General features: G+C 38.4%; 1 protein-coding gene across 4 annotated transcripts in view; it reads right to left on the bottom strand.

Annotated features, from left to right (window-relative positions):
• Nucleotides 1–25,184, bottom strand: part of arhgef9b (Cdc42 guanine nucleotide exchange factor (GEF) 9b) — a 64,375-nt gene that overhangs the window by 22,965 nt on the left and 16,226 nt on the right. For 3 of the 4 annotated variants that reach the window (XM_079838989.1, XM_079838990.1, XM_079838991.1), the window contains 4 exons: nt 22,699–22,805; nt 3,545–3,724; nt 3,181–3,270; nt 92–292 (listed from right to left, as the gene is read on the bottom strand). In XM_079838989.1, the coding sequence (XP_079695115.1) occupies nt 92–292; nt 3,181–3,270; nt 3,545–3,724; nt 22,699–22,805 (578 nt within the window). The remainder of the gene's footprint in view (nt 1–91; nt 293–3,180; nt 3,271–3,544; nt 3,725–22,698; nt 22,806–25,184) is intronic. The other variant, XM_079838992.1, reaches the window with a different exon arrangement.

Genomic DNA, 25,184 nt, shown 5'->3' with positions numbered 1-25,184 from the left:
GCAACTTTAATATTTGGGTGAACGATTTCTCCAATCTCTCCATGATACCAAGAGGCCAGCAATCAAACGTATCAGATAATGGTAGCAGTACCTCACATATGTCCTTCAGGTGTTTGATATAGTGACGCTCAGTGCTCATGATCTCATTGATAACGTTGGCCCTCATCTGATCTCGGTTCTGAAGTGGTTGGCCAATGCACAGGCAGCCGTTGCTCGGGTCAGTGTGTCCATTCTGCACATCATTGGCACCCTCAGTTAAGTCTGTGGCCGTATTGTCCTGGTTAACCCATAGCTGGCAGGAAAGACACAAAGGCATAGAGTCATACATTATACAGTATCTCTAAACTGTGAGTTTTGCAAAGGGGAACAAGTTTGACCCCTAATTCTCACTTGGCTCAAGATAGGGTTTGCTGACTGACAGACAGTTGCTTGGACTGAGAAGTTTGGGCAATGGTTACACAAATACAAATGCAGAGTTCCACTGAAGATAGTTGTTCTTTAACCATTTTGACTGGACACTTCTTATTCCAAACGAATGAAGACTTGGAGTCTTGCTCTCATTGCCTTGGTAATAAGACCTTTGGTCTCTCATTTTAGGGTTTTAGACAAGACAGCATTGTGTTGAAAGGTGGCAGAGAAGCTGCTTCTGAGGAGTTATATATGCAGTTCACATAGACCTTTTATGTTTTAATGGGGCTCAGAAATCTAATGGTGGCATAACTCTATTTCCTGGGAACAATGAATCACACTCTCGAATGTTACATTATGATAATATCTCTTCTGGATTGTTTCCATGGTGGTTCAGCGCCAGTATATTTTGTGGTTTTGTGCATCACATGCAATGAGAAGGCCTAAAAGGTTATGGAAAGGGCGAGGTTTTCAATTTCGTTTTTAAAATACACTGATTAAATAGAAAGAAAACAAGTAACTGGTATTATGGAGTAAATTCAAAAAGTAGTGTGGTACTTTATTAGTTCAGAAAAGTGCATCACTTGTAAAACACTAGATGTAAGAACCCGTATGGAAAACATCTAGGACATTTCTGTTGAAGAAATTGGAAACATTGACAATAAGATTAAAACTTAATTGTTTTAAATGAATGCAAAAGAAAAGTTTTTTTTATTTTTAAATGTCTTGTCTTGGTCTGGGTTTCAGAGGGTCTTATCTCAACTCCAGCATTGCTTAAGAAAGACCAGAGGTCACGTGAGGGTATAATAGTTGTCTCAGTAATTCTCCATTTCACCGTTGCATGGCCTACTAATCTCTAAAAAAAACCTGTCCGCATCAGAAACATTTGCTTGAGCGTTTTCTGTCAAAAGACAGCTTAAAGGAACACGCCACTATTTCTGAAAATGGGCTCCTTTTCCAACTCCCCTAGAGTTAAACAGTTGAGTTTTACAGTTTTCGAATCCATTCAGCCAATCTCTGGGTCTGGTGGCAGCACTTTTAGCATAGCTTAGCATACATCATTGAATCTGATCAGTCCATTAGCATCTCGCTCAAAGAAATGACCAAAGAGTTTCAATATTTTTCCTATTTAAAAATCACAACTTTTCATTTTCCGTCAGTCTTAGTACACGATGTAACTACAGAAGAATCGAGTTTTAAATAGGAAAAATATTTAAACCCTTTGGTCATTTTTTGAGTGAGGTGCTAACGGTCTAGATTCAATGATCTATGCTAAGCTATGCTAAAATTGCTACCGCCAGACCCGGAGATCGGTAGGGATGGGTATCACGAACCGGTTCCATTTTAGAACTGGTTCCAAATTGCTCAGAACCGGTGATTCGATAAGAAACACGCATTTCGATTCCGCTTATCGGTTACTGTGTGCACATTTTATTGTGATTTTTAACCGCAATACACACGCGCGCAGACCTTCTTCTTATAGTGAATGAATGGTGCGCGATAATGGGCTGAGTTCTCTTCCTCGTGTTCTTGCACAGCACGCGAATGGACAAATACACACAAAAATAAAAAAAAAACACAGTCGGTTATGTTGTTGATGGTAGATTTTCTTGATGCCGTCTCTATGATAATGTTAATCAAACAACAAAAGACGAGAAAATTCACTTGCTGTTCTAGACAGAATAACTTTGAACTATAATGATAATGAACGAGTTCTCTTTCTCGTCTTTTTGCACACATGGACGGACAAATACACACAAAATTTTGACAAAATGTCAAAATACTCTCGTAAACACAGTCGGTTATGTCGTTGACGGCAGATTTTCTTGATGACGTCTCTATGATAACGTTAATCAAACAACAAAAGATGAGAAAATTCACTTGCTGTTCTAGACAGAATAACTTTGAACTATATTTGTAATGTATAGCCCAAATTTTATTAATAAAGTGCAGTGTTATTTTACATTTGATTACAGTTTCTGTACCTAACTGAAAATGTTTATTTCAATCATCTTTGTTCAATTGTATTTATTTGTGCAATTGCGAATTTGTTTATTTGTTATTTACTTGTCTTTAATAATGCTTGAAATTTATATTAGGTTTTTTTAAACCATAGGAAAACGTTGCTAGCCTGTTGATTTTTGTTCATGGTATTCAGCTACAATGAAATGTTTTGCAATAATAGCCTAATAATAAATGTGTTTTTTACCCTATTGGAATCGAAATTAGGAATCGATGAGATTCGGAAACGATAAAATTCAAACGATACCCAACCCTAGAGATCGGCTTCGAAAACGGTAAAACTCAACAGTTTAACTCTAAGGGAGTTAGGAAAATGAGCGTATTTTCAAACAAAAGTGGCGTTTTCCTTTAATACGTACCAATGCCTGTGAAATCCCATTTGAAATGAGTAGAGTATTTTACATTGTACACACTTATTGCGTTACAAATCTTGGCATCCACAAAGACGCAAACATAAAATGGGATGCTGCCTAGCAAAAAAAAGAAAAGATGGTTCTGAATGTAAAGCAGATTACTATAACTACTATTAAAAAATGAGACCTGCGATTTGGAGGCTACTACAAAACGCATCCAAAGCAGCACATGTAATGAAGAAACATGTCGGATGCTTATCTTCTAAATCTACTTGAAAAGCTATGAAGCACACTAGGAGCGTGATTTCTGTTGGATGCTTTTAAAATGCTTTGTGAGAGACGGCTGTGTTGACAAAATCAGCAGCACTTGATGAGATTTGAGGAGCTGGGAACGCACCTTTGCTGTTGTGTTATGGAACCTTGGAGTTGCTATAGGGTTGATATAGAAAACTGGTTTTGTGTAAGGTTGAGGAGGGTGGGGATCAACCTTTGGAAAGAATGACAAAAATACACTTTGTTTTAATTTGCTCTTGTTGTGGAAGAATAGAAATGGAACAGTGAGATGGCAGTGGCTTGGCAACACTGATTCAACACTGACTGCGTTCTTTTCAAAGTCCAGACAGACGCATCTAATCAGGATCAGTGTCCCAAGACCTCATTTCTTCACTTGAGACCTTGAGCCGCATCACAATTAACTAATAAGATCAATGATCTTCTAAGATGAGATGAGAGATTTAATCCAAGACGGGGCTGAAACCTACCCTCACAAAGCTGGCGGGGAACCAGCCCTCCTCGTCATCGATTTGACCCCACCACCAGTCTTTATTGGAGGCATCCAGGACTTTAATGACGTCTCCCGCCTTAAACGCCAACTCCCTCTCGGCCATCGTCACGTGATCCCATACTGCCTCTGCGCTGACCACTGAACCTCCGCTGATCAACTGTAGAAAAATACAAAGCGTTACAAAGCTTTCACACGCATGACTGTTTCGAAACACACTCGTCAGAAAACAGGTAGTCCCGTCTCGAACTCATGTCACCGGTGGAGCCAGCCCACTGTTTTGAACGCATCACGATTGTATCTGCACATTAAGCTATGATAAGTGAAAGCATTTCCAAAAAGGTCAGTCACCCAGTTGTTCTCAATTCTGGTCCTGCACCATCAGATAAAAAAAAATTGCACTTAGTGTAAACTCTACTAAAACTGCTCATCACTGGAGCAGCACTATTGTGCCTTTTTATAGGGATTCATATTAGTCCCATATTATCATATGGTATACAATATACAACCAAACAAAAACCATTAGATCAGAATGAGCCTCAACCACACGTTCTTGCAGAGATTCAAAGGCTTATTTATAATCTACACATACAATACAACATTTTTTGTCCTTTACAGCATCTATCTGCTTGTTAAGTCCTCGTGTGAGCATAAGGAATGCTGTTTCCGAGTCTCTGTTTCAAGTGAGAATCTCAATGGGTCGATCATGGATGAATCATCATCTTTAATATGACTCAGGAACAACAAGCTGTCTCAGAGAGTGATTCGTTCACGTTGAACGAAAGCGCAACATCCTATAGGTTCTGTGCAGGAAACTGACATGATTCGTTCACCTCCCGAATCTTCGGGTCTGAGTAGTTTGTTCTTTTGTCACGTGACAGCTGTAACTGGACACATAAATTAGTTAAAGGCACAGTACGTAAGTTTCGCCACTAGAGGTCGCTTATTCAAAACAAAGGTGTAGCTTGATGCGGTGAATGACCGTGGAATCATGGGAGTTGTAGCCTTGACTAGGGCTGGGCACCAAACGGCGATACTTTTATGGTATCGAACGAAAAACTCAGATACTATGAGTATCGAAAAATGATTTATCTTTCGGTGCCAGATTTCGGTTCCAAAAGCCAAGCGGCTGTGTCTGTGTGAGTCTGTAGCATACTTGCATGTAAGGACCTAAAGCACCGGCGATTGGCTGTCCACCACCACGTGACAGGGAGGATCTCTGAAGATACTCGCAGTCACACAACATAATTGTAGTTGATTTTTCTCATGTGTTCTACCGCGTCGTTTTACAATGCCAAAGAGGTCTAAAGTGTGGCTACACTTTATAAAAGTGGATGCCGAGTCAGCAAAGTGCAAAATATGCGATAAGAGTATTGCAATGCCATGACCAGATTTCAGCTGTGAGGCAGACACTCCCACTAGCCACTTTGGCGGGTTGAATATAATTTCAGCCTACAGCCAAATTAAATGCCAAGACCGTCGTATCACAAAATTACAATTAAATTACAATTCTTTATCGATTAACTTGCAGTTAGTGAAGGCGGGATAGGCGGAATCGCGCTGAATGACACACAACAGAAGCGCTCTCTCTGTCGCACGCGCGATCAGTTCTCCTTGTGCCTGAATAGTCAAATACACGCGCACACAGATGTCAAAATGTCCATGGTGTGGAGTATCTCGCATGAACACAGTCGATTATGGCTTAAGTGTACGTAAACGGGTGGGTAATAACTGGATATGTGTCAGAATATTACGTCCATGTATTCAGCAGCCCGATTAAATACCTGTCAGTCATTAATGTTAATCAAACAACTACAGATGTTAAATAAATGTATACATATTAAATAAACCCGACAAAAGATTTTTGATTTCTGTTGAGACATTCAGATGGTAGAGTCCGAATTTGGCGTAAACAGAATGAGAACATGGATCCATCATGCCTTGTTACCACTGTGCAGGCTGGTGGTGGTGGTGTAATGGTGTGGGGGATGTTTTCTTGCCACACTTTAGGCCCCTTAGTGCCAATTGGGCATCGTTTAAATGCCACGGCCTACCTGAGCATTGTTTCTGACCATGTCCATCCCTTTATGACCACCATGTCCCCATCCTCTGATGGCTACTTCCAGCAGGATAATGCACCATGTCACAAAGCTCCAATCATTTCAAATTGGTTTCTTGAACATGACAATGAGTTCACTGGACTAAAATGGCCCCCACAGTCACCAGATCTCAACCCAATAGAGCATCTTTGGGATGTGGTGGAACGGGAGCTTCGTGTCCTGGATGTGCATCCCACAAATCTCCATCAACTGCAAGATGCTATCCTATCAATATGGGCCAACATTTCTAAAGAATGCTTTCAGAACCTTGTTGAATCAATGCCACGTAGAATTAAGGCAGTTTTGAAGGCACAGTATTAGTAGAAACACAGTATTAGTATGGTATTCCTAATAATCCTTTAGGTGAGTGTATATTAAAGCATTTTTGGTGTTTCCGTGCTTTCTACAGAAATCAAGGGTAGTGTGGATATGATGTCATTTATAGGCAACGCAAGGGCACGGTCCGTAACACTGGTTAAAATAGCTGATTACTCTGGGTTTAAGCAATGTTGGAAATGTTTGGGATAATGTAAGAACACAGGTCAACAAAATATATAACCTTGTTCTAGTGGTTTTTGGATATGGTCTTTAATAATTCCCAAACTTCCTTCCTTTTTTTTTTTTACTCGTTTCTGGTATCAGATTTCTTACAATTTATAAATTTGTGAGTTTCTGTCATGATGGTTCTTTTCCATAACTCTCAGACTAATCATTAATCAACTAATCATTTAGGTTTCCGGAACAGACTGCATCACTTCAGCCTATGGGGATGAGATGTGAGAAAAGAACAAACCACTCAGATCGAGAGGTGAACTAACAGACTGCATAGCCTGAAGACAGAGCTAAGCAATGAATTAATCATTTCTGTTTCGCATAATTTGGCCTTGGCTGCATTATAGTTTTTTTCTTATTCCAAATGTGATCAACGTTTGCAAAAGTTGATGAGTTGGGGAATTTGGCTATTAACGTAACATTTCAACTATATTCTGCTGAAATGAACTAAATGACTCACTCATTTCAATATAGTCAATATATAGGGCATGATTTTACCCCAAAATTCAACATATTGGCACAAAATTATAACTGCAAATCCATGTTTCGCTGCCTGGAGTCAAGTTGTTTCTGTGAATTGCAGCGATCCATTTGCTTCTCTTTTATACCTCAAAAATATACCTCAGATTTCTTGTCAAATCTATTTGTACAGTCTCAAAGCTCTTTCCCGTTTTAGATGTGTTTTTTTGCGGCATTCACGCTGAAAACCAATGCTGCCACTCAGGGAGCGTAACCGCAGTCACTCCGGCCAATGGTGACGTCACGTGCATACCCTCTATTCCCATGTTTCCCAACTAGTGTGCCGTGAGTTTGTCAGGTGTCCCGCACACAGTTTGCAGATCGCTGCTTGTTCGCAGTGCAAGGGTAAATAAAGAACTGATGTTTAAGGAAGTACAGCGTTCTCTTTACTCAAGAAACACTATGTCCATAAAGGCTAACGTTTTTTGCATTTGAAGAGCGTAGAACAGTCTTTGCCATCTATTTGAAGCAAATATACCATTTTAAATATCCAAGCACTGCTTCTTTTGTGTCATGAGATTTTGATCATGAGATTTCAGCAAGAAAACTGAGCGGTCAAATAGCTACAATAAACGTTATATCCTGAGAGTTGATGAAAACGTAATGCTGAACTTACTGCCTGTTCCAGTGACAAAATATATCTGTTGTCCGCTGGTCAAAAACCTCGTAACTCCATTTGATCTTGATATTCATAAAATGTTAATATTATAATGACACCTGCAAGTGTCTGACCATAGCTATATAAAGCCACAATACAAACTTAGACGACAGTGTTTAATTAAATACGAGGTTTCTGCCCGACAGCGACGATATGCAAATGTGTTTTATCACCAACAACATCATATAGCAACTTATATGACCTTACTGTGCTCCTACCTGACTTAAATGGGAGAACTACTTTTAATATAATACCTAGTTTTACTATGCCATTTGAAGCAATGCAATACAATTTTGTTATATTTTTTATAGTGGTATGCCGTGAGGGAAAAAAAAAGGTTGGGAAACACATCTCTATCCATTTATAACCCACATTTAAGCTAAGCTTTTTAAAAACACATGTTGTCCACCACAGTCTCTGGGCTCACGGCATCCTAGACACCCGTATTTTAACAATTCATAAAAGATGAATCATTGTGTGACCACCCGATATTTTGCAATGAAGATAACTCACTTACTATTCTCACCCCCTCATCAAAACATTTCAAAGTATTTTTTCAGTTGTATAGTGTAGTGCTAGTGAAAGGGTCATGAATAGAGAAATCACATTTTCCTTGAGATTTTCACATATAAGAGGTCATCATACTATAACAATATACCCGGTAAGTTTCAGTACTGAATACTTGCTAGTCCAAAAACAGCTTTTATTGTTACCAAGCCCAGCGAACGACTCATTGTGGAACAGGTGAAAGACCGCCTCTGCAGATAAAAATCAACGTCTTCTTCATTATTGCAACTTTGGCCCCGCCCACTGGTGTGTTAGTGAGATGACAAGGATAGAAGAACGAAAGGATCACTGGATGCTAGAAATGTGCTTATTTATTTTCAACGATGTGAATGTCTCAGTTGAGCATAATTTATTTGTATTCGGTACATTTCACTGTGGATTCTTTGGTCAATCAGTCGATCAATTTCAGCGCAGGCTTTGCAAACACAGTTTTATGATATGGACTCGACTTTAATGCCACAACATGTGAGTAACCATGTTAATCCTAACGCCTGATCTGAGACCAGTGATTTCTGATATGATTCATGTACAGTCAGATGTTCTTTGTCTGTGTGTCAGTAAATCAAACCAGTGACTAAACGCTCAACTTCACATTGTTTCTCCTTGGAGGATGAAGATAATCTGCTATTTAAACTGTGATTACATATAGAAAGTGATTAAAGAAAACTCCCATGGTAATCGCTGGAGCTGTCAATCAAACAGCACGAGTTTATCAGCGACTGAGTTCTGAACTCGCACCAAAACTCTCATTATAATCAACAAATCTCTTATTCACATTGTGTTTGCACTGTTAGTTATGATGAAAGCATTCGTTAGTGTGTAGAAATCGAGTAACACTGACGAGATCACTGCGTTCATGAGCTCAACATGTCTGTGATCGGCTTCAGTGCTCATCACTGCAACCTTTCATGCCACCATCTGAAAATAATGCCATAGATCTGAAAATAATGCCATAGATGTGAATATAGTGCCATAGATCTGAACATAATGCCATAGATCTGAATATAATGCCATAGATCTGACATAGATCTGAAAATAATGCCATAGATCTGAATATAATGCCATAGATCTGAATATAATGCCATAGATCTGACATAGATCTAAATATAATGCCAAAGATCTATAATGCTATAATCAGCACTTTTCATGGTTAGTTAACCTTGAGAGCTGTAATAGCAAAAACGTGCTAAAAGTAGTCCACATGTAATACTAGCTATTTCATATTCAAAGATGTTAGCCAATCACAGCAGTGGGCGTCTCCACTGAAGTCTCACAGCAGCCAATCACAGCAGTGGGCGTTTCCACTGAAGTCTCACAGCAGCCAATCCCAGCAGTGGGCGTTTCCACTGAAGTCTCACAGCAGCCAATCACAGCAGTGGGCGTTTACAGTGAAGTCTCACAGCAGCCAATCACAGCAGTGGGCGTTTACAGTGAAGTCTCACAGCAGACACGGCCCTTCAAACAGAGAGTTCGGAGCAGAGGGCTAAAATCAAGGTAGGAAAAATGCCTTTTATTTCTAAATTATGACCATTTTTAATGCAAAATCATACAAGCATTAAGTGCATCACAGGAAACATTGTAAAATAATAAATCAATGCAGATCATGACCCCTTTAAATCAAGGATTTTAAAAGCTGCTTTTCAGACTGGCACATTCACCACCCTCAATCTGTATATATAACACTGATTGCTCATGTGATATAAACAGTAAACACACAGCGGGAGGATTGTTGATTGGCTGTTTGTACAGTATATGGCATGCGTAAATGAGCGCTGTCAGTGTCGATGGTTGTTCTCTGCTGCGTACAGGAGCCACAGGTACAGCACATTAAGACTCAAGACACACATGCCCGAAAGCCTTCTCTGGGCCAAGACTGCAAACATTATATGCCAAAAAACACGATGTACATAACTACAAGAAGATCAAACACACACTCTGCAATTTGTCTGAACCATAATTTGAGATATCACATTAACCAGTTCATCTGGATGATTAATGCCAAATAAATATCCTCTCAAGCATTTAGCAAGTGATTTTAGACTGTTCTGTGAATGTAAACCATTAAAAATACAGACAGGCTCTCATTATGGAGTCCAGGATTCCAGTGAATCTAATGGAATTATTGTTACATAACCGGCCTCTGTTCCCTTCATGTTTCTGCATACACTATGCCGAGATGAATGCAATCTGACGTGGCACAGAGCGCATATGACCGCACAAAGATGTCAAAACTATCAGTCATTTCACATCAATGCGCCGATTCACGAGGACTTGCCCATCTTTTAGGAAGAAATATGCCTGGTCAATAATACTAAAGCTGCCTAAAGTGAATTTCTACAAAGAAAAGCCTTTATAAATAAGCAATTTAATGGGTAGAAATGTCCATCAGCCCAAATACCATCATCCTCTCTGAAGAGCCAGTTACTATACGGTGAAAACTATTATGTAACAGACTTGTGTCCTGGGAGTGAGGGTCAATCAAAGATGCACAGAATTGCCAAAGACAGGTTCACACACACAAACACATCCGCGGCATTATGATGTGCCTTATAAGAATGCCAACCATCAACCATCTAGACTCTAAGTCAACCAAAAAAAAACAGCTCCTGTGGAAACTGACAATTCACAACTTGCCAAAATGTGGCACCACGTGTGCTGGCATGTGATCACAGCTCTGATCAAACATGATAAGAGATTCTCAGAATATAACTTTCTCTAAATACAGAATGGCATCTGGCCATAGCCCATATATATATATATAACCCTTAATTTTGCCTCACTATTATAATTTGGAAGGAATGTTGTCTAAACTCCCTTGAAGCAAGATTGCATATATCATTTTAAATTCATAAGTGGTTCATAACATTACGCGTAATTTAGCACTAATTTAAATGCGCGTAATTACATGGCATTTGATCTTTTATTGTTTTAGAGCATTGGCCGTGAACATTAATCCAAGATCATTTTGAATGTTCATAAATAATTCACACAACACACACACATCATAGAGCATGTCATGATGCATTCACAATGTCGTGGAATAATTCTAGAAATCGAAATCTTACATAATGCGATAGGACTGAATAATTACGCACACACGCACACACTACAAATTGCAACTGTAAGATGTGTTTTACCATATCCACCGCTGTATAGAGAAGAATCACAGATACGAAGAGTCGTGGAACAGCCTTAGACGTTTCCAGGATAAGAAACAATCACGGATCGGTGTGTCGTTAGGACTGTGCGTCAGTCATGCCGAAGATGCTTCAGCTGGAGCCCATGAAGAGTATAAGAATCATGTTGACCAGCAGGAGAATGGCGATAACAGCGAACACCGCCACCGTTTGCACGTCCAAGGTCATGCTGCAGTGCTGCGAGATTCGCGGAGCTGATGTCAAACCTGCGATCAGTAGCCTACAATTATAAATGCATCCCAGCTGCATAGATATGCATGCAAGAGGTTAAAAACACGACAGGCTGTGTCTCAAACCCCAGCGAGCCTACCTAGAGCGAGCGCGCACCTGGAATGTGTTGCTAGGCAGCTCGCCAGGTTTTGAGACACGGCTCTGTGTCCTGCATGCCGAGACAGACGCACGTATGGCTCATCCTCACCATCACCTTTATCGGCATCTTTTGTCGTCAAAACAGCAACGGGAAATCAGCGCGAGGAGTCACTATTCACAGCGCTTATTCTACAGCACAGATGACGCGCACCTGCGTCCAACCAACCAGCATCCTGCCTGCGTGATGATACACCATCACCATGGAAACACTGTCATTTACATTAACAAACATTCAGACTCTATTATATAAGGCCTAACACACCACTGGTCAATGTGCATACAGTTAACAATATTACTTTATTCAGTAGGCTACTCCTTGTCAAAAAAATCCTATTGGAATTCCATTTTGGAATGGACATTGTGTTTTTATTTAATGGAATTTAACTTTGTCCTGTGATGTTTTTGATTATTACTTTTTATTATAATAAATAAATTATTAATGAATGAACTACTTTTTTGAGTAACATTGTGTGTGTGGCCTTGGTAAAGCCCACGTTATGGGGACCGACAAAATGTCCCCACAAAGATGGCAATATCCGAAATCCTTGTCCTTGCGGGGACATTTTTTGGTCCCCATGAGGAAAACATCTTATACATCAGACTAAGTGATGTTTTTTGAAAATGTAAAAATGCAGAATGTTGCCTGTGATGGGTAGGTTTAGGGGCAGGGGCAGTGTAGTGGGATAAATATACAGTTTATACAGTATAAAAAACCATTACGTCTATGGAAAGTCCCCATAAAACATGAAAACCCAACGTGTGTGTGTATGCGTGTGTGTGTGTGCGAGAGAGAGAGAGACCCAATTGGATTCCATTAAAATGTATTCAAATCCCATTCAAAATATGTATTTTCATATAAGACAATTCCCACAGAATCCTATAGGAATCAGATACGAATCTTACAGGACAAGACATAAATATCCTCAATTTATGTCAATCCTCAAAAAGTCAATTCCCACAGAATCCTTAAGGAACGGTTGCAAAATATGATAGAAATTCTAAATTGAATCCTGGTTTCTTATTGGAATCCTTTAGGATTTTTTTGACAAGGGGTGTTGGGGAAAATTAGCCTATTTTTAAAAGCAATGCATTGTATTGCGTTACTCCCTAAAAAAGTAACTAATTCCATTCCTTTTTATGGAAAGTGATGTGTTGAGTTACTTTTCCTCACCTAAGCTGGTTTCTAATGCTTGGGTTTTTTCATATTAAAAAAGGTTGATTTTTGGCAAATGTAAAAGCCCTCTCACACCATAAGTGAAATGTGACACTGGACCACAAAACCAGTCATAAGGGTCAATTTTTGCAATTTGCAATTGAGATTTATACAATAAATGAGCTTGACATTGATGTATGGTTTGTTAGGACAGGACAATATTTGGAAAGGATATAACTATTTGAAAATCTGGAATCTGAGGGTGCAAAAAAATCTAAATATTGAGAAAATCATGTTTAAAGTTGTCCAAATGAAGTCCTTTAGCAACACATATTACAACTAATAATTTCGACCCATACCTGTGCGACTTATGACTGGTTTTGTGGTCCAGGGTCACAGATGAATAAGCCTCAGGCTGGAGGAAATGCAAATTCACACCTGACCCTATGGGATCCAGCTCAAACAAACCTTTCAGCTCTGCAGCTGAATAAAGTTCAACACGCTTAATTCAGCAATAAAAAAATAAGCACAAATATGATGTTTATCTAAAGTCATTTTTGCTTGTTTGTATGGTTGAACTGGACCATTGAAGGTCAGCAGCAGAGACATTGGTTAATAAAGTGAGTTTAAATACATAAAGTATATTTGTGACCCTGGACCACAAAACCAAAGGTCAATTTTTTGAAAGAAATTGAGATTTGTACATAAGCTTTCCATTGATGTATGGTTTGTTAGGATAGGACAATATTTGTTCTGCATGATCCCAGCCAGGGAATAGGGTCTTATCTAGCCAAACGATAGTTCATTAAAAAAACAAAAAAAACACAAAACATTTATATACTGTACTTTTTAACCACAAATGCTCGACTTCGGTGTTGACGTATGACGCCATCACGTTGGAAAGGTCTACATATGATGGTATTTTGACCAGCTGAGAACTCGTGAAGAGCTTATAAAATGTGTAAAGGAGTCAAAACAGCGTCAGGAATCCCTCCGTCACACACACAATCACAGATCTGCCGCGATGTGATGGACAACATCACGACTATCACGAGAAAAAACATATTTTTTTCTCTATTTCTGTCACCTTATGGAGTTTGAGTTACTTATCTTTGCCACCTTTTGCTTTTTTAATTGGGGACATTCAATATCCAGCAATATTACTGATTTAACGGCACTGACACTATCGGATGAGAACAAAACATGAACTGAATTGAGCTGAATAATCACACTATTATCTTCTGTAGAGCTGCTTTAGTGCTGAATTGAACTTGTTTCATAATGAATTAACTTCATTGAGCTGAATAATTTTTAGCTTGCTACAGCAGAATTTGAATCTCGTATTTGATCAAGTTTGAATCATAATTCTGTTACTTTCCTGTTTATTATTGTGAAGCTGCTTTGAAACAATTCCCATTGTATAAAGAGCTGAAAATAACTGAAAATCAGCTTATATATAAACAAATGTCCTTTGCATGGTACAAGGCTTAAATTAACAAAAGAAAAATAATATTAATCAATTAATTAATATGATGCTTTGACATCACACTAATAGTGAAATGCTCTGAAAAATATTCCTTCTGTTTGAGTAATACGTTTTATAATATTTTAACTTTAAATTAATGTAATACAAATCCCACAAATGATTTAAAACAAAGGATTTCTAGCCTCTCGACTTTAATAATGTGGGTTTTAACAAATAACTGGTATTCATCGACAAGGAATAACAGTCCACCAGTTGCTGTTTACCATAATTCGAAACCTGCTAATAGATGATCTTACTTCTTTACACAAAACTATAAATGTCGACCAACTGAATTTGCGTATTTTGTTGTTTTCACACAGTATAGCAGAAGACATGCTCATGAATATCTGAAGAATAAACAGATTTTCTCTTCTGATGCAGAACAGACAGTTATATAACGCTGACACAGAGATTCCCATATGGCTTGATTCCACCCGTCCTGACATTTACACAACAAAGGTCACATCTGAAATTCAAACAGACACAAATATTTCATGAATATAAAGCCAAAGTTGGTCAGAATCATGTATGATTTAAGGAGCAACACACATTCAAGTCAGCAGTTAAACACGTATAAAATATATTCTCAAAGAGTTTCTTTGAACTTCAAACCAATGTGAAGTCGAACTGAAAATAGTATAATTAATTCTGTTATATTTTGGGGAAGGGGGATAATGTGACTTATCTACTCAATAAAATTGTGGCAACAGATTACAAGCAATATTATTAGTTAAATTCAACAAATAAGAATTGAGTTAAAATTAATCAAATTAATTCCTTAAAAGTCCACCATTTAAAATGAGTAACTGCAAATAGCGCACAAACTACAGCTGAAGGAAAGAGAAACACAACTACTACTGACTTCAGCCACAGCCTTAGATGAAATCAACTGAAAAGACACTACATCTCTCTTTTTACAAACAAAACTTTATTTCTCTCTATTTGTCTACAGTTCTTTTTGAGAATTAACAAAGTGAACATCTAAGCATATGTTGAAGTTTTATTGATAATTTTAGGTCACCATTATTGTGATCAGAGTTTTCTTTACTTGGGCAGTTTGACTCTTGGCTTTTTACATCAGTTTGTGTTTAGTGTTTAACAGTCTTAAGGAATTAATTTGATTAATTCTAACCAAATTTCAAACTTATTTGTTGCATTTAATTAATAATATTGCTTGTAATCTATAGCCACAATTTTATTGAGGAGATATTGTAAATTGGCTTTGACGTCACTGAAACTCTGAGTTTTACCTCAAGCACTGTTTGTGGATAACTTGATGACTCAAAATCAGTGTGTGGTACTGTACAATGAAACCAATCTGTCACAAAACTGGTCATGACTTCCCTTATATATACACATATATAGCCTCTGTCATCCCTATATGTAAATAACAAAAAAACAAAACAAGAGATAATAATATGTCAAGCATCACATTGCGATGTGCAGATTGTATATGCTCAAATTATCTGTTTTTTTCTCTTCACATTTGCTGAAAAATAAATAAATGAGGGAGGCTGCTAAGGAGCCTTTCTTTACAAAGCGCCAGCAAGCATGTGACTGACATTTTAACAAAATTCCACCATCATCTTTTTAAATTTCCAATCACATCAAGCTGTGGCCAACATAAGTGTCACAAACCGGCTTCATAAATACAAAACAAGATGCTTGATGCAGTTCATCATTAATTATGAAGGAAATAAACACTGACTAGTTTAGTGAATTGTCATAGGCCTACTTGTCCAGTGAATCGAACCATTGACACTCTCTCAAGAGTGCTGTTGGTTCATGCTAAGATAAAGATATTGCTACAGAGAATTGGGTACAAATTAAAAAGTGCATGACTGACATGTTGATGATAAAGATTAAGATGATGAGGCGAGAGGCGTTGCAGATTCAGCGTACATTTATAAAAACAAACAAAAGAACTAAATACAAAACTACAAAGCAAACGAAGGTAAACGAAGGTAAGTGTGGTATCCACAAACAACACAAGACTATGAACTGAAGGTTTTAAATGCACAAGATAACGAATCAGTACAAAACAGGTGTGCTCTAATCAATCAAATAATTAATTACTACAACCAAACAAACCAAGGAAATACTGGTAACAAACTAAAAGTCCTTGAAAATGAAACCAAAACACTGACAAAACGTGACATTACTCCCCCCTTCCGGCACCAAAACTAGTCCAACATATGAGGAAGTATTGAAAAAGTCTTATTGACAGAATTGTCAGGACTGGTGGCAGAAGAGACCACTAGAGCAGAGCAGAGCAGACGGAGCAGGAGACCACCAGGGCCTCAGTGAAGTGAAGATTGAGTGAAAGTGAAGATTGAGACGGAAACTGAGAAAAGGAGGAGCCAGATGGAGCGGTGTTGTTGAAAGAACAAGGTGCAGCCAAAGGTCCGAAAGATCATGGTGGAGGTTGAGCGATGACTGACCAAGGTGAAGATAGAAGGATGAGGGAGCCCGGTGGAGCTGGAAGGATTATGGTCTCAGGTGGAGCCGAGGGAGTCAGGCGCCAAGGTGGAGTCCACAGGCTGAGGTGGAGTTTTGGGCTCAGAGGTCCGAGGCAGAGCCAGGGGATCCATACACCACAGCAGCACTAAAGACCAGAAGGCTGAAGAACTGGAAGGCTTATTTGGAGGAGGAGGAAATGGGAGGCTGGGTGGGATAATCAGCGACGATTAACGACGCCTCGTGGTGCCATACCAGAGAGGCATGAAATCGCTGTCACGGACCTTTTCCTGGACCGTTCCCACCTGGTGGAATGACCTGCCTATCTCAATTCGTGCGGCCGAGTCTGTAGCCATTTTCAAAAAACGTCTAAAGACACATCTTTTCCAGCAACACCTGACCGATCGAGAATAGCACTTATCATTCTATTCACTGTCTGTCTGTCTAATTTATTTATAAAAAAAAATTATACAAAAAAAACATCTGTTCTGTGCTAGATTAACTGAGAATTGTTACAGCACTTGCATATTGTTGATATTGTTGCCCTTGGACTGCTCTAGCTGCTTCTATTTCCCTCATTTGTAAGTCGCTTTGGATAAAAGCGTCTGCTAAATGACTAAATGTAAATGTAAATGTTAAGACTGTGGGCTGAGTGGTACCAGCATTGATGAAGAAGACTTGGGGCTGGGCGGCAACAGTGGCAATAAAGAAGACTTAGAGCTCAGCAGGACCAGAGGTGAAGAAGAAGACTGGAGATTGGTCTGGACCACCAGAAGAGTAAAAAGTTTGTGGGTGGGGATAAGGGTGGGAAGTGTTCTGCTGAATTTCAATCCATCATCGTAGTGGTCATTTGCTGGGTCTCCCGGTCTGTGGTGGGCTCAGGCCCTTTATCCACAGTGGGTGAGCGTGCCGGGCAGGGCCAGGGAGCTCACAGACAGAAAACAGGAGTTATGAGTTATGTGAGTTAACCGGATTATATGTAATTTATGACGTATGTGGATGCAGAAGTCCAGTATCAACAAGGGCACAGGGAAGAGACAGGTGAAACATGAAACTAAATAAATACAAGATTATAATCATATATGCTTTGTCTAAGTTCTTCAAGCAGTCTCAGGTATTTTCTAAAATCTAATATGTATTTATATTATGACAATGGTTAACTTATCGCATATGTATATTTCTGCCTCATACTGTGATCAGAATCCCCATCTAATCACAATTGGTTAAAGTGTGTCTGAAAGTGATTTTTCAGCATCTTTAATGTTGAGGTTAGCTGTCAGCCCGATATGAAAATATGGGAAACGAGTAGTTGTGATTATTCTCAAACTCCTCCTCTGTTCATAACCACTCCTCAAACCCCTTTGGACCAAGAGAATCCGTGGGCCAAAAATCTTGGCCGTTGCCTCCGATGAAGTCCCATCGAAGCACAATCAAGGCAAGTAAACGCGACTGGGCCTGGCATGCACTGTTCACATTTTAGCCATGAAGTGGATGTAGATATAGTAGAATTAGAGGTATTGTGGTCACAGAGTGTTGCATGTTCAGAAAGAGGTACAGTAACTTGTGAGCTCATGCTCTTTTGGACAAAACAATGCTTCATGGGAACAGTACTGTAAAGGCCTGTTCACACCACGGATGATGACTACTATAAAATTTTAAAAATTGTTCTAATTCTACGAGAACCTGGCCTACCATGAGCATTTCAAGTGGCAGACGACAGTGCACGCTTATAATACACAGAATGTTATAATGCCTTGGTGTGGACACTAATATAGTTATTGTACTGGGTGTGAGCGGGTCATTAGTCATGTAGGCATACATTTTGTATACAGTCTGGCTGAGGAAACAACAATAGACAGGATAAAATGTTGACGAACATAGGAAAACAATGATACTTCCTGTAGGAGAGCTCGTGCGTAACAGCACAAGCTTCAGTTCTTTTCAAATCATCTCGGAGGCGGACCTCACCAATAAATATGCAACAACACCATTGCTCTAAAAATACTGCCAAGGAAATAGCGACCATGATTAAAGAAGTTGAATATCTTCATACATCTCAGAGGAAAGGAGTTCTCAGTTATGTTGCATTAAGTATCCTTGTCTCAAATGTTTCTCATAACATTTCTTAGGAGAAATAAAAATAGACACTAAATCAATTGTTGGCACACAGTAAGAGAATGGAGCTATAAAAGTAACATCTCAGATCATTTGGCCTTGATGAATTTGATGAAAAGTTTGAGGTCATATTGTGAGCATCATCCCTATCAAATAAAGCATCCATAAAAACCTTGCTATAAACACTGTTATGAAAACTGAAAATCCTTCAAGCAACTGCAGCACTAGTGGACACCAAACTGTCTGTTTAAACAGAGTAGAAATGACCGGTCATGTCCCACACTGTTGAACGTCTGATGAGTAACTAGGAGCATGATTCTCCATCATCATTACAGCATGAATAATGCATTCTTCAACAACAGCAGGTCAAGGACTAATTCCAAGTCCACAAACAGAACCTCAAACCTTTGCCAAATAAAGTCTGTGAGTGTGTGGTAATCTGTGCTAATTGCACTGCAATTACAAATGAGCATGAATTATGCATATTCTCATCATTTTGAAAGCCACTGGTGATGCATTATGCACCTGCCATTGCAATTAAGTCACCATTAACTGCTTGTCTGTAACAAACATTTTATTCACATCATTGCCTTGACTTGGCACAATCTTCTACATTGTAAAACTTGTCTTACTGAGTTTCTGAAACTTCTGAAGTAAAGACAAATAAACACCAATTAAACAACAAAAACAGACAAAATGTCCTCCAACCAATACGCCTATTTAGGTAATTTGTCACTACCCTGAAATACAACCCATAGGAGCGTTTACTAATGTTGCGCCCCTATCGACAACAGGATAGTTCATTTTAATTCATGAAATACGACCCATAGGAGCGTTTAATAAAGTTGCGCCCCTATCGACAACAGGACACTTTAATTTCTGATAATTTATTATCATATTTCAGGTTTTGCGTAGCTCAGTTGATAGAGCATTGCAAAATACAACATCATGAGATCATGTGATCATGCAACCATGGGTTTGATCCCAGGGAACACATGGGCTCATAAAATGTATATGCACTATAAATCACTGGGTTGGTTTAGGGGTGGGTGTAGTTGTTAACAAAAAAAGATTTTTGCTAAATGGAAATATGACAAATGGTGATAAAAAGTCCACACATTGCATTGAAATGAACGCGCATTTTGAACAATAGTTATATGTCATTTCATAACAACAGACGCAACACAACACTGTCATTATTTTTACGCCTTCTAGAGGGCGCATGACATAAAAAGGTTGTAATAAGGTGCTTGAAAAACGACCTATAGAGTCGGTTTTTTTTGGGAGGACAGTCTGAAAACAGATCATCACAAAAGGTACACAACTCTACATTACATTAATCTGGTTAAATAGCAAGAAATGTTGAATCTAGTGAACATTCTATAAAGCAAAGTAGAGTCTAATTAGTATCAAAATAAGTGTACTCCAAAAAGTATTCCATTATTTTATTTTTTACACAAATTGCAAAGAGCAAGTGAAGTACCAAATATCGCATGAGAAGTGTACAAAAATGTGTATAGAATACGAATGTGGAATGGAAAAGGTTTTTTTTTTTTACCAGACTGATGAGGAAAGAGGCCACTCGACACCATAGTTAATCTCTGATTCCCAGCATGCTTTGCTTGACTTGATGACTCATTTCTTTAAATAAAACCATTGCATAATGCAAGCGAGGGAACGGTTCTAACAGTGACCCCAAATTAGCTGTGAGGCTGAGATTTCACTCCCCAATTTACAGCAATCCTTTGCGAACGTGAGCTTAAGCTGACATGAGTGCTACCATCTGAGCTCATCACTAGCACTTAAAGTCGCTTCATCAGCAGTTTATTTAGAAGTTTCACTCATTTACACATCTACACCAGCACTAGACATTAATCCACTGTGCAGGAAGAAAGCTTTACTCGTTTACTCGATATGATCCTGTTAACCAATCCAATGCCTTCAGTCTTATTCAACAACATGAAGAGTAGAGATACAGGCAGACACATTTAACCAGACTAAGACTGCAGGCATGACTAAATGTGTAATGGGACAACAAAACCACTAAAAAACCTCTGTATTAGATCCAGATATGACATATTGACATCCTAAGTATGGTCACATTCGATTTCTTTTTATTTTATAATTAAGAATCACAATTACACAAGCAGTGCTTTCGGGCTGCTATATTACACAACTGACCTACTTGTGACTCTGAAGACCTTGATTAGCTTTCTCAGGTGTCTTTGGTTGGGGTTGACGCTAGTCTCTGCAGGGCACTGTCCCTCCAGGACCGGATTTGAGGAACCCTGACCTACAGTATCACAGTGTTGTCTACTTTTGCGTTCCCAAGGTTATGTACATACCTGATGTCATTGCACCACAAAGGAAACCATAGCCATGCCGACTGGCCTGGAGCGGCAGGAAACAGCACGTTTTCACAACGAGAACCGGTAACGCTATTGAATAATTGTGGATCATTAAAAAGACAATTCACCGCTGCCAAATTTGGCTGGCTTTGAGAAAGGATATTTGATGACACTTTAGTTTAGGGTCCAATTCTCATAGTTGTTAATTAGCATGCATATTACAAGGATATTGGCAGTGTTGGGGAGTAACTAGTTACATATAACTAGATTACGTAATTTAATTACAAAATAAATGTAACTGTAATCAGTTACAGTTACGTGTAATTCAATTACAGGTACACTCTAAAAAAAGCTGGGTTCAAAATAACCCAAGTTGGGTTGAAAATGGACTAACCCAGCAATTGGGTTGTTTTAACCCAGCAATTGGGTTGTTTTAAGCAAACATTTAACTCAATCGCTAGGTTAAAACAACCCAATTGCTGGGTTAGTCCATTTTCAACCCAACTTGGGTTATTTTTAACGTATGAAACTGTTAATGATCACAAAGGGGGTTACATCTGAATATTTTATGTAAAAAGCTAGCATATGATGAATAATATAATTTTTTGTTTTGCCTGTTTTTGCACGATGCCTCCTACCATTTAAAGGCTGTTTAGTAAAGCGATGCAATTCTGATGCTTTTGATTGGTTCTTATTTGAATTTGCAGCGCACCACGGTTGCCAATTACATCAGTCCACATTGCCGCTACAAAAGCTTTCGGCTACAACCTTTCTGAGAGTTGCCATCAAGTGATAAAAATGAGTTCCAGTGCTGGAAAATAGAAAAGTAATCAAAAAGTAATCAAATGTAATCAGTTACATTACACAAAAAAGGTGTTTTATTGTACTTTAAGTAGTTATTTGGTTCGTAATCATAGGGGAACCACTTTAAGTGCTGTATAGCACCAAATCTTGGTGATTCGGTGGTTCTTCAGCGGTTCTTTGGGATGACTGAGGTGCTATATAGCACAGCTAGACAGAACCTGTTAAGCCCCTGTATGGTTCTTCAGTGGTTCTTTGGGGTAGTTAAGGTGCTATATAGCACCACTGCCGTACAAAGAACTGGTTAAGCCCCTTTAAAGGTTCTTTAAGAGTCAAAGAAACACTGTTGGTGCTGATTAGCACCATTTCTTTGAAGAAAAAAATTGTGATATGGTTCTACATAGCACCATTTGACAAAGGTGCTGTAGAGCAACTTTAAAGATATGGGGCTATTTAGCACCAAAAGTGGTTCCCCTATATGATTACAAGCCAAGAACCACTTTTAGTGTTATATAGCACCATTTTTTTAGAGTGTACTTTAAAAAAGTAATTGAAATAGTTACGCTACTTATTACATTTTAAATATGGTAACTTGTAATCTGTAACCTATAACATGTCCAAAGTAACCGTCCAAACAGCTGTTTATTTGTACTTATAAAGCACCGATTAATACCTTATTCTGCATGACCATATTCTACATCCCTTAATCCTACCCAATACCTAAACGTAACAAAACATAAAGCAAACACCAGATGATGAGGGTGGATTACTCACCATGTTGACATGCAGTGGTCCAGATCCTGGTCTAAACAGCCTCCGTCTATTGGATCCTGTGCTGCTATTCCTCACACGGAGAATGCCTGACTTAGCCATTGATTTAACTGCAGAACAGATTGCTAGAATGAGCACAAGTGCTCCATATAAAATTACATTAAAATTCATGCCACAACATCAAACTCTAACCAGAACTATTGAGAAACTTGAGAGAATTCAACTGCTATGAAAGATGTCTTCACACTGACCTAAGACAAGGGTGGTAGGCAATTTTATGCTTTAATATTATTAATATTGCTCAGAGATCAGATTGTTTGGAAAATGTGCAGGCTATTGATCATCTATTTTTTTTGCACCTTTTTGTGTTAAAAACTGAGAAAATAATCGATATTACAAAAATTAAAACAATGCAAATATAACAAAACGTGACATAATTTTTTTTTTTAAGTAACTTGTTTTTATAAAGTCACACTGTCCCACAGTCAACAGCGACACCAGCAAGCTTGCCTCTCATGAGCCCATTGACTTTTAACAGTAACACCCAAAACCTGCGGTGAGTTTGGTGGTGGGCGAATGTCACGTGAAAAGAGGCAATGCCTAGAAATCTGGAAACACTCTAGCGGCAGCAAATGTAATTTGCAACCAGGGCGTCCGTTGGCTTGCAAGCTGGAAAAACCAAACTCTAGTCAGGCCAATCACGTTGTGTATAGAGCCAGTGGGCGGGATTAACATAATGACGGCAGAGTTGACGCGGTTCCAGCGGTCTTTCGAATCGGCTTTGGCTGCGACTCTGGAAGACTTGGAGTTGAGCTTTTCTTTGAGAAAAGAACAAAGAACAGCACTGAAGTCATTCTTAAGAAAGGAAGATGTGTTCGGAGTTTTGCCGACCGGATACGGCAAAAGTTTAATTCATCAACTAGCTCCACTTCACCTTCTTCACTGCTCTAGTTGGTTGTAGCGCTATCCTATTGCGTGCAGAGGGAATTTGAAAGACAACCGTTTATCCCGCCCCTCAGATTGAGCCCTGCCAATGGTGAGTTCTCAGACCCAACATCTTGATATGGGTCTGGCTTGTCAGGCTAGGCAATGCCTCTATCGCACTATGATTGGATAGGATCAGTTATGACTGGTTTGTGTGATAAATCCCGACTCTTGTTTCGGCCTGATCGAAACAAATCGGCCTGAATGAAGACAATGGTGGCGTTTATGGGAAGACAAATTAAAAACAACCTGGTCTCATTGTGAAAATGTACCTCTGGCAACGTTTTTGCAAACCGCCAAAAATACGTACCAATAAGTACATATCTCTGCAGTTTCAAAGTGAAATGAACACTAGAGGCAGTAAAACAGCAAGCACATTTTATCATTTTTTTTTTCCATGTAAATGAATAAATTTTGGAGTTTGCGTCACTTAATCTGCTCCATATGCTCTGCTTTTTTTATATAATAAGTTTGCTCAGTAGCTCAGCTGGTACAGATTTGTACGGGAAAAAAACAAAGCTTTTGGCGGCACCCAGTGGACATATCACTTTGAAACTGCAGTGATATGTACATATTGGTACGTATTTTGGGGTTTGCAAAAACGTTGCCAGAGGTACATTTTCGCAATGAGACCAGGCTGATTAAAAAGCATGTAAACATCTCAGCCATTTAGATATCACCGCTTTATGTCACGTCAAAATCAAACTCGAAATGGGCTGAAAACATGATGTTTTTTTTTAGAGAGCTATATGTCTGTGTCTATGACCAGTGTGTACAAGCTTGATGATTGATGAAAATATGTTGAATATTAACCCTCTGGTCCTCTTGGTTTAGTGTGTAAACTTTGATGTAACTTTTTTCCATGAAAACCAATGTAATATATTTTTGTTCAATAATATTTTTCGATTATTATTTAGAATTTTGAGGGGATTTTATGATATAAAGCAATATTTATATACAATTTGATTAGCTATTTTCCCATTGAAAACAATAATACAAAATTATATTATACTTTCAATTATAATTATTCTATTATAATGTTTCAATTAAAGCAGTAGTCCATGTTAAAATAGAGATGAGGCATTTAAAATAAAAAATTTTTGAAGGTAGATTAGTGCCGTCTGGTGGGAGTAAAATAAGAAAAACTGATGTAATGCCATGGTGTAACCACTAGATTCCTATATAATTCTATATAAAGTGTTTTTTAGACATAAATACTTATTTTCTATTAAGTTGTGGATTTGGATTTATATTTAGACATTCAAACTAATTTTGTAATATTTTTTGTTTGAAATGTTGATTTGAAGTGTCAGTTTTTTTATTAATGTTTACTACATTCAAACCTGAAAAGGGCATTTTGTTTCACATAACATAAAAATTCAATAATAAATTATCAAAAATGAACAGGTATGCTTTGTCACAGTTTAAAAAATCTGTGTCTGATCTGATTTAACCTCTTATTTGAGTCTTTTGGCTCAAATGAACCATATTGTTACAGCCACACC

This window comes from Gobio gobio, assembly GCF_949357685.1.
Source record: "Gobio gobio genome assembly, chromosome: 16".
NCBI classification, from domain to species: Eukaryota; Metazoa; Chordata; class Actinopteri; order Cypriniformes; family Gobionidae; genus Gobio; species Gobio gobio.
Note: the sequence above shows the minus strand (reverse complement) of the source record. Positions and strands in the feature narration are given on the sequence as shown.